The sequence below is a fragment of the Eucalyptus grandis genome, chromosome 3 (assembly GCF_016545825.1).
Source record: "Eucalyptus grandis isolate ANBG69807.140 chromosome 3, ASM1654582v1, whole genome shotgun sequence".
Taxonomy (NCBI): domain Eukaryota; kingdom Viridiplantae; phylum Streptophyta; class Magnoliopsida; order Myrtales; family Myrtaceae; genus Eucalyptus; species Eucalyptus grandis.
The window spans coordinates 58435041-58449111 of NC_052614.1; the positions used below are offsets into that span (position 1 = coordinate 58435041).

Sequence of the window (14071 nt, forward strand, 5' to 3'; positions counted from 1 at the left end):
TTGACTAACGGGGTAGACATACGTCTAATGGGGGTAGACATACGTGTAAAGGAGGCATCATAACTTAGCTCTAATATCAAATTAGAATGTCCAATCTGAAAACTTAAACTGATAAATGGATGGGAGCCGCATATATAGAAAAAACATATTAATCTCATAATCAAAAGATGTATGATATCTCAACAGACCTTAATGTCTAGATACATATATATCTTTACGGAAGGAAACACTAGCTAGCCTAAGTTCATGGTCGGTTAGCAAAAGTTCATGGTCGGTTAGCAAAAGGATAATGGTCGGTCCATATTGAAACCAAGCGTCTTGCCTTAACCTTGTTGTTTTCGTGTGGAACCCTCAAATCGAACATTCAAGGAGTTTGCTGCGTTAAAATGAATGCACCCACCAAAGTAGATCTTTCTCGTGGAAAAGCAAGTTAGGGCGTGCACATCAGGAATTGATTAGTTGGCTCTCTGCCATCACCAAGAACTTCATAAAACTTTCCATTTATGTTGGAGCTTTGTCAATTCGCAATGGATATTTTACAAATAAAAAAATATGCAATCCATAAATTTTTAATTTATTCAATGTGATCACTAAACTTTAACCAAATGCGCAATGTTATCTCTGGACTTTTAATACATGTTCAATCTATACTATATATAAATATTAAATGTTATCCTTAAACTTAAATTAATGGAAGATTAACGTCAAACATTTTAAAATAGTTCGAGACTAACTTGATAACGTATGGTCTAGAAATCATATTGAATAAATTAAAAATTCGGGGATAAATTATATATTTTACTAAAATTTAGGAACTATATTGAATAAATTAAATATAAAATCATATTATATTATATATTGAGTTAAAGTTTAAGAATTATTTGTACTATTATTCTTTTATAGGTAAAAGACAAAAGCAACCGGGGTAACCTATCCGTTTGTACAAAATACCTCATCCTTTAGCGCATGGAGACTTTATCCAGAATATATCCTGACTACAGTAGTAAAGACTGTACGGACTTGCGGAAACATCACGGCAACCTGAAAATCCGACCAAATATCCCCGTGGCAAAACCTGAATATGCAGCATGCGCTCGTAGCTTCTGCATTCACACTCCTTTTTATTTGTAATCTGCTCGAGGGATGCTCTTAGATATTGTGTCGTCAGTTGCGACAATGGCTTCGATGTAATCGTGCCCGAAACCCCGTCGCTTTCGAGCATCTCCTGGTTAACTCTCTGGTCATGGTTCGGAATAGCTTTGTTCATGCACACCTGGAATATGCACAAGGCATTGCTTTAGAATATCCATCGCTTTTGCTCCTTTTCTTTATTAGAATATCCATGGTTGATTTTGCATCGAACTTTGATTTTGTACATTTCATTTTCATTTTATGGTTGTGCGATTGATGCATAACCTAAAATCTTTGGTTACTAAAATAGATCATATGCCTCGACCTGGCCAAAGAAAAATCTATATATATGGCGTGTTTAGGAGACTTTTGGGAGAATGACTTTGCATCTGGGCAAAGCTCTCTGACTCGAGGTGCTTTTGAAAAAGTGAAAAATATCTGGATGCTTGGCTTTTGGTATATTTTTGTAAAGCGGCTTTATGATGAAGTAAAATTCGAAAAAAAAGGGAAAAGAAAAAGAGAGAGGGTAAGGGTTGTTAGATTCGGCGAGTGACGCGGCAAAAGAGTTGGAGCCCAGCAAGTATTGACAAGCGGCCGCCCACAAGATTAGGTGAGAAAAGGTACGTCTAGATGAAAGTTAAAGACCTGATATTTTGAGTAAATATCATCTAAATAATAAGGATACGAATGATAACTATTCTATTCTATAGATCAATTAATGTTCAATAAATAGATTTTTCTATTTTTATTTCCCAAATTAATTAATGAGTAGGAATGCACATTTGATAATAATACAATTTTTTTTTGTTCCAAAAATAGAAATTCGTTTGATAATGATCCAAATTTTTTCTCTCATGAGTGACGGCCGGCTAGGCAAACAAAGTGGTCAGTGATTGGTAGTAGCGGCCGCGCATACGATGGCTAACAATCGATAGTGGCGAATGGCAAGCGACGGCAAGTGAGCGAGTGAGCAATTGGTTATTAGTGTGGATAAGTGATGGGAATAATTTTTATTTCTCATTTTTATTTTAAAAATATAAAAGTGGGAAAACTTTTACTTTTCATTTGTTCTAAACCTATTAAAATTGTTCCAGAAATAAAAATGAGTATCATGCCCGTCCTAAAAATCTCCGGCAAATCCAAAGTCAAGACATAACGGCGTGCCACATGACGGAGGCAAAAATGTCTTCAACTTTGGTCCAATTAAAAAAAAATTCCGCATGCAGATGCAGGTCGCGTCGCTACATGCTTAACTTTATGCATAGAGTTGGTAAAATATCCTCCTGTCTCCAACTTGTTTTTCAAGAAATCGATCCCCATTGGTGCTGATTTAATCCCGTATAAATTCCACAATCGGGTCGTCGAGACCACGTGCAATCCCATCGGAGTTTCAAAACCGGGTTCCGACCCGCAAAAACCACCGTCCAGCACGGCCAATGGATTTCGCAATCAGCTGCTCTGCGCCGTCGGATCTCGTGCATCTCGTGCACCTCCGCACGATGATTTTAATTTAATTTAATTCCCATTTGATTTAATTTAATCCATAGTGGATAAGCTTCTAATCTGGACCCCATAGTTAAATTAGGACTTGACCAAGATATTAAAAAAAAATCGTCGGTGGTGCCACGTCAGAGGCGGACGTCGCGGCCAATCAGATCCCCGGGAGCTTCCTTCGTTTACACTTTTGGGGCCCGTCACTGGGGCCCACGGCAGGCACGTAAGAGAGACATCATTCCCATTGGTTAGAGCTCAACCCACAGTCAGCGTCTCGGTTTCGAGTTGCTCAATCGAATGATGCCACGTTAGGTGGCGGAGGAGCTTTGTTTCTTTCGCCCACAGGGCGTGGTGACCCCACGCGAAGGAAAAAACTATTGAGAAAATAACGCCGAAATAATTAATTTTGGTTTAATATATAATGTAATTTTAAATATTTAATTCGTTCAATGCGCAATACCGTCCTAAGCTTTTTAAATTATTATTATTTATACATGTTCAATTTAGTTATTAAGTTATATGAAAATGCTAAATATTATCAATGAAATGATATTAATGGAATGACGATTTTGGATATCTTCATATATTTGAACATATAACAAAAATTTATGAACCATATTAAACAAATCAAAAATTAATAAACAACATTAAACAAATTAAGAGTTTAAGGACCACATTGTATATTATGTCAAAGTTCAAGAAACATATATGTCATTATCCCAAAAATATTCAAATGAGACTTTTACATCTCAGCCATTTTTTTCCTTCGGATGATGTGGCACGCATGGGCATTGCTGTCAGAGTTGAGATTATGTGCAGCCAAACTCAATTTTCCTTTTCAATATAGGCAAAGCAATGTTACATCATGATTTGGTCATAGTATTTATAAGTATGCCTATTTCCTTGCGAGCATGCCTTCCAATAGAGATTACTTAAAACTTTGAATCGAACGTGACGATTCAACTACGAAAGTAACGAATCATCAATCGCAATTACCAAAACTATATAAAATATTATTTTAGATCTCTATTTTGTCTCGATTCATTTCGTCATGACGGAACAACATAAACCAAATGTAATATTTTAGACTAATAAAAAGAAAAGTGAGATCTCAAAAAGAGGATTATTTTTGTTTTTTTTTAAAGAACATAATGGACTAGACAAGTGAAGAATATTCGAGGATGGCCAAGCGACGCTAAAGTGCTACTGGCCATTAAAATAAAGAGAAGCAAAAGAAGAAACGGTTCCTTCGAGTCAAAAAAAAGAGGAGAGCATACCATGGAAACATCAAGTGATCCTCAAGAACAATCATTAATGGTAAAAAAAACAAACAAACAAACAACAAAAGAAACCGGACATTTTTAAGGATTTCATTAGAAAGCATCCTGTTATATATATTTAAAAGTTATTCAAAAGAAGTTTCTTGGTTTCTAACGCCTTTTTTTTTTTTTTCGCGATATAATTATAATCGGTATTTTCAAATCAAAACATTCCCTCCTAATAAGCATGCCCAGTAAAAGCCCTCTTTAATTGACCGGATCAGATCTTGACAAAGGAAGGGGTGAAAATAATTAATGAGATCATTTGAATTAAGGAAAGTGGAAAGGCGGTTTTCTGATCGGTACACTGAAACAACAGGAAGGTGGAGGCCGCAATGATGGAATTTATCTACTTTAATCATTTTATGAAATCGATACACTAACCTTTGTTTCTCCTAAACCCAAAGGCATTAATCCCTGTCCTCCTCACTCGATCTGGAAGGCCAGAAGGGGGAGGCCGAGCCTCTTGCTTTTTTTCGTGTATAAAAGGGCCTCCCCATTCCTCATTTTTCACCATCCTCCGTTCGTTCGTTCCCTTCCCTTTCCATTGTTGCGTTTAAGCCCTCCAATTTTCTTTTGGCGTCCCGTTTTGGGGCTCCCTTGAAGATCTCCTCTTCATTTCGATTTCCTGCCTTCGCCGCGCCATTTGAAGGTAAAATCTTTGCTCCCGAGCTCATCGGCCATTGAATGTTTTCCATGGGAATGTCTAGAGTCTTTTTTTTTTTTTTTTTGGTGACTCAAGATCCGCCTGGAACCTGCCCCTTGTCGGCTTACGCCGATTTGGGGTCTCACAGGTCTCCGCGATGGAGGCCTAACAGTGACTATACCTCAAGAAAAACTGATTTGTCGCTTTAATTGCTAACGATGCAAGATTTCAAACCCTTAATCTCCTTCGCCGGAGGAGAGATTTCAACTAACTCGCTGCCCACGGATGGGTATGCGAATGTCTAGAGTTCAGTCGGAACTTTTTCCCGATCACTTTTCTTTGGCCGAGCGTGCTTGAAATACCGCCGCTCCGAGTACCCTTCTTTTGCTAAGCATATATTGTTCGTGACCCTCCAAGCACGCATTGCGGTTCGATCTCTTCTTCTGCTCGAATCTCGGAAAACGCAATTCTTACTTTTCATTAGCGACAGCGTTCCTACTCTTTAAGATTATAATTAGCGTCTATGTGAATCTTCTTCACCTAGGACATACTACCTTAAACGACATGTCGCTCTCTGCCTTCCTTAAGCACAATGCCAAGCCTGCCGAAACTTCTTGAAAATATAATTAAATCTCCTCTTGCGGCCAAAAGGGGTGGTTGCATTGATGAGCATATTCTCGAAAGATCCTTATGGCTTTTTCCTTTATTTTTATTTGATCGAAGGACGATACTAGGAGATCGGAAAATGGGTAGTGAAAAGAAATTTCCTTCTAATGAAGATTAATTTACTTTTTAACGCAAATTACAATGCAACTCTGATGGACGACACCTAAGGGTCTTGCCTGGGGTGATCACGACCGTTGAACCCCACCACCCAGCGAAGAGGGTGGGCCCGCCATTACTGCGTGCCGCAGCGCACACCGTCCCTACAGGAAACGCCAATCAAGGGCTTAGATTAAGCAAGTCATTTATTTTATTGTTATTTTTGTTTTATTTTTATTTTCCTGATTGTTAGGTTGCTCGATGGTCAAGAACGAGGAAATTTCCCTTTTATGTGCGAAAGTACGGAATGTATAAAGCATACAAAATCTCATTAATCTTTAGGATCATTACCCGGAAATTTACCAAGATTGGCACCGGCGATTTTATAATATCGTAATGTGAAAACGACGTAAAGGGTAAAGATGCTTCGAGCTTAGTTTCGACCCCCTAAACTTCCGGTCCACTTACAACATGAAAAATAATTTGATTAATTGAGGAGGGCGGATCTGATCATAAAGAATTAATCTTTTCCTAGAATTCACCGGCGAGATGATATAGTATTGAAGCGGCCTTCTCTCTCCTAAGGCAATCTCTCTTTTCTCTCTCTGATCCAAAATCTATATTAGGACATGAACTGTTGTTTGAGGATGTCATTGGAAATGGACTGTTTTCTTGGGCAGAGGATCGGGGTTAAGACAAAGGAGAAAGATTTCTGTTGCCTGTTTTAATTTCCGTATTTCCTACTTTTTTTATTCCTCCTCCAATTTCTTCGTTAGTTTCTATTTTTAATTTCTTTCCTTTTCGCGCTGTTTTCCTATAAATTCTGCTCGGCATCGACTCGACCAAAGCATCCCTTCGTAGCGTCCGTTCCGTTCGCTCCACTTTTCTGTTTCCTGGGTATTTTCCGTTTCTTTCTTTCGTCGTTTCTTTCGTTTTCTTGCTCGGTTTTCTTTCCGTGTGATGCAGTGTTTGTTCGTGGTGGGTGATCTCTTCTTCTTCTTCGTGTCCTTCTTCTCCTTCTCCTCCTTCTCCTCCTTCGGTTAGCAAGTCCTTCAAGGGTCGTCGCGTTCTTGGGTGTTCATGCTTCTCTGACTTGTCTGTTGAGTGTCTCTGTTTCGCGGAACACAAGCGAAATTCGTCTTGAACTGCACTTCCCTTTGGCTTTTTTCTCGAGTTCGAGGATGGACATGTCGCCCATGAGAATTGGGTTTTGTCTTGTGTCGGTAGGAGAAAAATTCTTGCTTAGTCAAAACGTGAAACTCTGTGCAACCTCTCAGACTTTCCAGGCAGTTGTCTGCTCTCTCTTTCTCTGCCTCCCGAAGAACACTCTCTTCCGTAAAAGAGATGATCTTTGTGCACTTTTGAACATAAAAAATGGGGGGAAGACACTAGATCTGCTGATTTCATGAAGTTGCAAAGCAGTGGGAAGCACTACAAGCTTCAGGCTTTGTGATCGTCAATGGAGATCTCTAGATCTTTCTGGCTTTTAATCTTCTTTTTAAGCGTCCTAAACAATTAATAATGAAAGAAACATTTTTTTTGCCCCAGTAGTTTTCCAACCGAGATCATCACCTATTCGTGCGTCAGCGGACCCATTTGTTCAACATTCGCAATTTTAATACCTTCGTACATGCGTAGTTGGTAAGGTTTGAAAATCCGCCTCTGAGAAAAGATCGATTTTTCCAACGATTTGACTTTTTGTTGCTCTGTTTCGTGAGATTATTCAAAACCCTCCTTTATTAGTGGAAGTTGGGTTTTGCTTCTAATGCACGGTGTGTTTCACTTTGGTGGTTGTTGCAGTTCTTTTTCTGAGAGAAGAATTTAGACATGGCTGATCGCATGTTGACTCGAAGCCACAGCCTTCGCGAGCGTTTGGACGAGACCCTCTCTGCTCACCGCAACGATATTGTGGCCTTCCTTTCAAGGTAAAAAGCAAGGACGGAAGGGGATATATTCAAGAAATCTTCAAAGAGAGCATCTTGATGAGTGGTTTTAACATAAGTTGGTGAAAGGGAGCTTAAAAAGTGTTTGATCCCTTTTGTTGTCATGTTGAAGGGTTGAAGCCAAGGGCAAAGGCATCTTGCAGCGCCACCAGATTTTTGCTGAGTTTGAGGCCATCTCTGAGGAGAGCAGAACAAAGCTTGATGGGGCCTTCGGTGAAGTCCTCAAATCCACTCAGGTATTATGAGCTCCTTCATGTCAATGTTTTTCGGTTCTTCACGCTCTTGAAATCTACTCTTCTATAGTGATAATGGGTTGATTTTTGCTTTTCTTTGACCTTTTTGATTTAAATTCTCAAGGAATTTCTTTTGCTCTAAATTTTGGGGTTTAGGAAGCGATTGTGTCGCCTCCATGGGTTGCTCTTGCTGTTCGTCCAAGGCCGGGTGTGGGAGCACATCCGTGTGAACGTCCATGCGCTTGTTCTTTGAGCAATTGGAGGTTGCTGAGTATCTGCACTTCAAAGAAGAGCTTGCTGATGGAAGGTCAGAATCTTTATTTTTTCTTGGTGATCTCAGAACTCAGGGTCATGTTCTTTTTTGCTGTTCTTGTTTTTGATTGTTTTGGGGTGTTAACGAGAGTTATTGGTCATGTGTTTCAGCTTGAATGGCAACTTCTTGCATGAGCTTGACTTTGAGCCATTCACTGCCTCTTTTCCGCGCCCGACTCTTTCCAAGTCTATTGGCAATGGCGTCGAGTTTCTCAATCGCCATCTCTCCGCTAAGCTCTTCCATGACAAGGAAAGCTTGCACCCTCTGCTTGAATTCCTCCAAGTCCACTGCTACAAGGGGAAGGTACATAAAACTATCGATGATTCTCGTTCATTTGACATCTTAAAAATGAGTTTTGAGTTACAAAGTGAGATTTCTTTCGCCTTATGTTACGAAATGGTGAACACTGAGGACTAAATGCCAATTTAGAGCACTGAATGTGTTGCACATTGGTTAAAATATTTGTGATCTGTTTATTGCTTATGAGAATACTGGGTGATTCTGCAGAACATGATGGTGAATGCCACAATCCAGAATGTGTTCTCCCTCCAACATGTCCTGAGGAAGGCGGAGGGATCTGATCACGCTCAAACCCGAGACCCCGTACTCCCAGTTCGAGCACAAGTTCCAGGAGATCGGGCTCGAGCGGGGGTGGGGTGACACGGCTGAGCGTCCTTGAGATGATCCAGCTCCTGTTGGATCTCCTTGAGGCTCCCGATCCGTGCACTCGAGAAGTTCTTGGATAGGGTTCCCATGGTCTTCAACGTCGTGATCATGTCTCCCCATGGATACTTTGCTCAGGACGATGTCCTTGGTTATCCGGATACCGGTGGCCAGGTACTTGTTTTATTTTGAGTTAGCATCTCTTGATTAGGAGGATATGCATTTTGTGATTTTCCATTCAACTTGTTCATTTGCAATAATTCTGTCTATTTATAGGTTGTTTACATCCTGGATCAAGTTCGTGCCCTAGAGGAAGAAATGCTTCACCGCATTAAGCAACAAGGACTGGATATTACTATCGGATTTTCATTGTAGGTTTCACAAGCTTAATGTTGGGACTTTTGTGGTGCTTATACAAATTAGATGCTTACCGTGTCGTTTGGTTTCCTAGATCACTCGGCTTCTTCCAGATGCGGTTGGAACCACCTGTGGCCAGCGCCTTGAGAAAGTTTTTGGGACCGAGTACTCCACATTCTTCGCGTCCCCTTCAGAAATGAGAAGGGAGTCGTCCGGCAAGTGGATTTCCCGGTTCGAGGTGTGGCCCTATTTGGAAAGATACACTGAGGTATTGGACCGGCTCAGTCATATACTTAAGTCATTTTGCCTGTTTGAGTTTATTTAGTTTCTGGTTGAGACTAAACGGTTTCTGTTTGATAACTCTCATCAGGATGTCGCGAGCGAACTTGCTGGAGAGTTGCAGGGCAAGCCTGATCTGATCATCGGAAACTACAGTGATGGAAACATTGTTGCTTCCTTTGTTAGCACATAAATTAGGTGTTACACAGGTTTGTTCTTTTGTACATGATCTTGTTACTTGTAGTAACTGATGCCAAAATTTCTTAAAGGCTTTAATCTTTTGCTTCATTCGACAGTGTACAATAGCCCATGCCCTCGAGAAGACGAAGTACCCAGAGTCAGACATATACTGGAAGAAATTTGAGGAAAAGTACCACTTCTCTTGCCAGTTCACTGCTGATCTCATCGCCATGAACCACACCGACTTCATTATCACCAGCACCTTCCAAGAAATTGCTGGAAGGTGATTCAACTCGATTGTTCATCTCTGAGTCGATTGTCTTAATACATTCTATCTTGTGAAATTTCAAGATTCCTAATATTTCCTTATTTTTCAATTCTTTCTTTCAGCAAGGATACAGTGGGGCAGTATGAGAGTCACATGAACTTCACTCTTTCCTGACTCTACCGAGTTGTCCACGGGATCGACGTCTTCGACCCGAAGTTCAACATTGTTTCACCAGGTGCTGACATGAGCATCTACTGCTTACACCGAACAGGAGCGGCGGTTGAAATCCTTCCACCCTGAGATCGAGGAACTCCTCTTCAGCGATGTTGAGAACAAGGAACACTTGTGAGTGTTTTGGCCCTTCCTTCGTGTCCAACTTAAATCCTGTCCTGGCATTTGTTGTGGCATTCTTGGGAGTCGAAGTTTGTCTTTTGCTAATTAACATCACCTCTAACGTTGTTGATCAGGTGTGTGTTGAAAGATAAGAAGAAGCCTATTATTTTCACCATGGCAGGCTGGACCGTGTCAAGAACTTGACAGGGCTTGTTGAGTGGTATGGCAAGAACTCCAAGTTGAGGGAACTCGCCAACTTGGTCGTGGTTGGAGGTGACAGGAGGAAGGATTCGAAGGACTTGGAAGAGCAGTCTGAGATGAAGAAAATGTACGACCTCATCGAAAGTACAAGCTGAATGGCCAGTTCAGGTGGATTTCCTCCCAGATGAACCGGGTGAGGAATGGAGAGCTCTACCGCTACATCTGTGACACGAAGGGAGTCTTCGTTCAACCGGCTATCTATGAAGCTTTCGGGTTGACCGTGGTTGAGGCCATGACTTGTGGATTGCCAACCTTTGCCACTTGCAATGGTGGACCAGCTGAGATCATTGTGCATGGCAAATCGGGCTACCACATTGATCCTTACCATGGTGACCAGGCGGCCGAGCTTCTTGTAGACTTCTTCAACAAGTGCAAGATTGACCAGTCCCACTGGGACGAGATCTCAAAGGGTGCCATGCAGAGAATTGAAGAGAAGTAAGCGTTTTCAGATTAAAATGATGTTCACTTTTTTTGAAATACAATTTTTCTAATGTAATTTACTTTTTTTTTTTTGATAAGGTATACATGGAAAATATATTCTGAGAGGCTGTTGAACCTGACTGCCGTGTATGGCTTCTGGAAGCATGTGACCCCAACCTTGATCGGCGCGAGTCGCCGGTACCTTGAAATGTTCTATGCCCTCAAGTATCGCCCACTGGTAAGTTCCTGCTTGAACCTTTATCCGATCCCACATTCTTCATTCAAATTGGTGCCTGGTTCCTTGGCATACGTAGTATGTTTCTCGCAATCCACTCATGCTTTGTTCTTGCTCTTCCTTGCAGGCACAGTCTGTTCCTCCGGCTGTCGAAAGTAAACAAAGAGACAGATTGCGCTACCAGAAGACGGAAGCATTGGACTTTTGAAGTTTTCAAGGAATAAACATTGGAAATTGTTTGAATTTGGGATTGCCAAGAGCGATCTTTTTTTTTTTTTTTGGTCCTTTTTCTCTTTTCCTTTGTTTCCATTCCGCGAATGTTTGCATTTTGGGGTTTGTACCCATCAATTCAGTAAATGGTTCATTTTCTTTTCAACTTGTCAATCCCACTCCGTATTTCTTCGTACTTCATTGTTGTTCACCTGTGCCGGTCTATGTCTAGCTTGTCTGGTGATCTGTCAATTGAAGATAATCACATATACCTAACAAACCAACTTGATATGAACACTAGCGACATGCAAGCTGATACCGATCAGTTTACTAACTTCAAACCATCAAGCAACAAAATATGAGACAGCTTGATTGTTTTGATAAAAATGGCGCACGTTCTTGTCCTACCTCCATGTGATTTGATCTCTATTTCTTTACGAAATGAGGTAGAAGACAGGCACAAATATCGGCAACTGAGCAATCAAAATGTGAGATTAAGACAGCCTTGTGCTTTTTACCTGCTTTCTCATGGCCCAGGACAGCATATGTTGATGCTGATACCTGCATTAAAAGGCACATCAGAACGATCATGGTTACTCTCCAAAGCTCCTCACCATCTTTTTGCGAAACTCAGCAATCTTCATGTCCAAAAAATGCTCAGAGACACAATTCAAGCGAATGGATCAGGTCTTTAAGTCTTTTGACACACAACAGTCGCTAGTTCAAAACTCGCACAGTTGAGACAGATCAGGTATGCAGGTTTGGTTTATGCAGTTTGAATTCTGCCTGGAAACCAGCTGAGGAGTTTAAAATCAAGATCATAGTTGGTACAGGCATTTTTAACGTTTCAGACCATTGACCTTACTCTGCCTGTCCTAGTCCAAACCTAGTCACTTGATGGACAGGGACAAGCAGGGTTTCTTTTTAACCCATTGTTTCCCCTGATTCCAATAGCGTTCTCATGTATAGATGTAGACAGAGAGGGGGCCAAATTGGCACCTATAGAAGTGGGAATGAACGGTGGTTGGAGCTTTGGGCAGAGCTCATGGGAAGTAGGAAGAAGAAAATTGTTGGTTGTGGAAAGAAAGATGTCACAGTAATTCTGATGTACTGTGTACCTTTCTCTGCTGCTGCTTCATGTCCTCTATTCCCCTTCTCATCATTCATTTAATTTGTGAGCTCACTTCATGACATTATTTAATTTTTTCCAAGGCGTCTCCAGCCATGTAATCCTTCATTTTTCAGACATCTTCAGAAAAGTTGGACCCCGCCTTGTGCTGTTACATAGCAGTGAGTTATTAGATTGATTTGGACATATGAAATTTCCGAATCTTTCATGTGTTTCATATGCCACAGCCATGCATATGCAACTGCAATATCTGATGATTGCCCTAGATGCCATTCAGTCTGATTAAATTAAAATAAAAAAAGCAGAGCTTTCTTGATAGTTTTTGCGATGTAGCTAATGTGAATTTAGAGGGTCGTTAACTCCATTGACATAGCATATTCTCTTGTCACGCCATTGCTTTCTTATGCCAAACACGGCATAAGGGAAGCAAGATAATTGTCAAACGTAGTCTCTGTAACAAGGTTGTTTCATACAGCATGGACAGAATGGTATGGCTTAGACAAGGCGTTTGCCTATTCTCCAAATATCTGACAATACAAATGGTTTTGAAGTGTTTACAATAACTGTTCGGAAAAATATTCCACCCTGGTTCAGAGAGTGCCGTAAGTTCAGAACAGATATTAATAAAACTTCAAAATGCAACAATTCCTTATAGAACTGCAACGAGGCGCAATTGCAGCACAACAATAGCGATACCGGCGGCTGAAAAAAGGTGACCTTTCAAGTTCCGCCATAACTACATGGCCCTTACGTAAGGATCCATGGACCACTCTTCATAAATGAATTGTTCTGGGTGGCGGCCTAAAATTAAAAAAGAAGAGAAAAGAAAAGAAAAAAAGACAGCTTGATCTTGAGAGGAAACCAATTTGCGGTTTAAATCTGCTTATGACATTCAGTGCGGTAAACTGTCATCTATCATTAATGTCTCATCCGGTGGATTGAGACAACGCCCATCTTTCTTTATGAAAGACCGGAGTTCAGCCATTGATGTTATTGGATGAAGAAACGACAGGATTTTGAATTTTGAGTGCAGAGTGGAGTCACTTCTTGTTCTGAAATGACATTTCAAATGACCCATGAGATTACCGTCTCCTAGCCAAAGGAGTAGCGGCCACTGCCGGCTAGAACTGAAACAAACTTTAAAGACAAGGTTTGGGTAGTAAAATTGAAGTCTTAAGGTAATGTTTATCTCCATCACCGCAGAGGCTCCAAATTCTTTATCTATCTTTATCTTTTCACCGAGAGAATACAAAGGTGACATTATGGGATCTCCCTACCCCAGAGCGATTCTTCTGCTTATTTCTTTCCTTTAAGTCTTTTAAGAACTTGCCTAGATTTAAAGTGGTCTTTCCTTGGTAAAATTGAAAAGGCGAGGACTCTTTGTGAAAATCGTTTGGAAAGTCTCAAACTTTTTCAGGAGATCAGCCCCATTTTGGTTATGGAGGAGGTTTGCCCACTTTTAAAAATTGTTTCCTTTTCCAACTGTTTCAATCTTTGGAAACTTTCGTTTTGAAAATGTTTCACAACTAATGAAACATTGAAAATCGCTAGATTATCATATTGGTTTCATTTGTATATTGGTTTCATTTGTCTCGCTAAAAATAAATGCCTCAAAAAATATTTTAAAAAAATTGACGGCTTATCTTAAACATAAAAATGAATGAATAAAAAGTGATATTTTAATTTTTTCGAAAATATTTTGACATAAATTGCAATCGATAATAAAAATATTTTCATATTGATAACTTTTCAAGTAATATAAATGATCATTTTTGGAAAACTCTTTTCCAAATCATTTTTTTTGCGAAAATAAAGGGAGCCATGATGTAGTTTTCAACTCTGTCAATATGATTAAAAAAAGTTTGGCATATTTGTATATCTACTCACGGGATACT

At 40.2% G+C, this 14071-nt stretch overlaps 1 protein-coding gene and 1 pseudogene across 2 annotated transcripts in view; both read left to right on the plus strand.

The window, feature by feature from the left end:
* Window positions 1-4443: 4443 nt before the first annotated feature.
* LOC120286377 overlaps window positions 4444-14071 on the plus strand; it is a 34705-nt pseudogene continuing 25077 nt past the window's right edge. The window contains exons 1-5 of the transcript XR_005549781.1: window positions 4444-4596; window positions 7153-7277; window positions 7408-7531; window positions 7685-7835; window positions 7952-8144. The product of XR_005549781.1 is annotated as a sucrose synthase-like (transcript). The remainder of the gene's footprint in view (window positions 4597-7152; window positions 7278-7407; window positions 7532-7684; window positions 7836-7951; window positions 8145-14071) is intronic.
* On the plus strand, window positions 8937-11111 carry LOC104440058 (sucrose synthase 4). Its single transcript, XM_039310068.1, is given in 11 exon segments — window positions 8937-9129; window positions 9232-9318; window positions 9320-9349; window positions 9437-9603; window positions 9711-9842; window positions 9844-9933; window positions 10056-10096; window positions 10099-10263; window positions 10266-10617; window positions 10702-10840; window positions 10965-11111. Coding segments are annotated over 11 exon segments (1356 nt in total). The 5' UTR covers window positions 8937-9057; the 3' UTR covers window positions 11046-11111.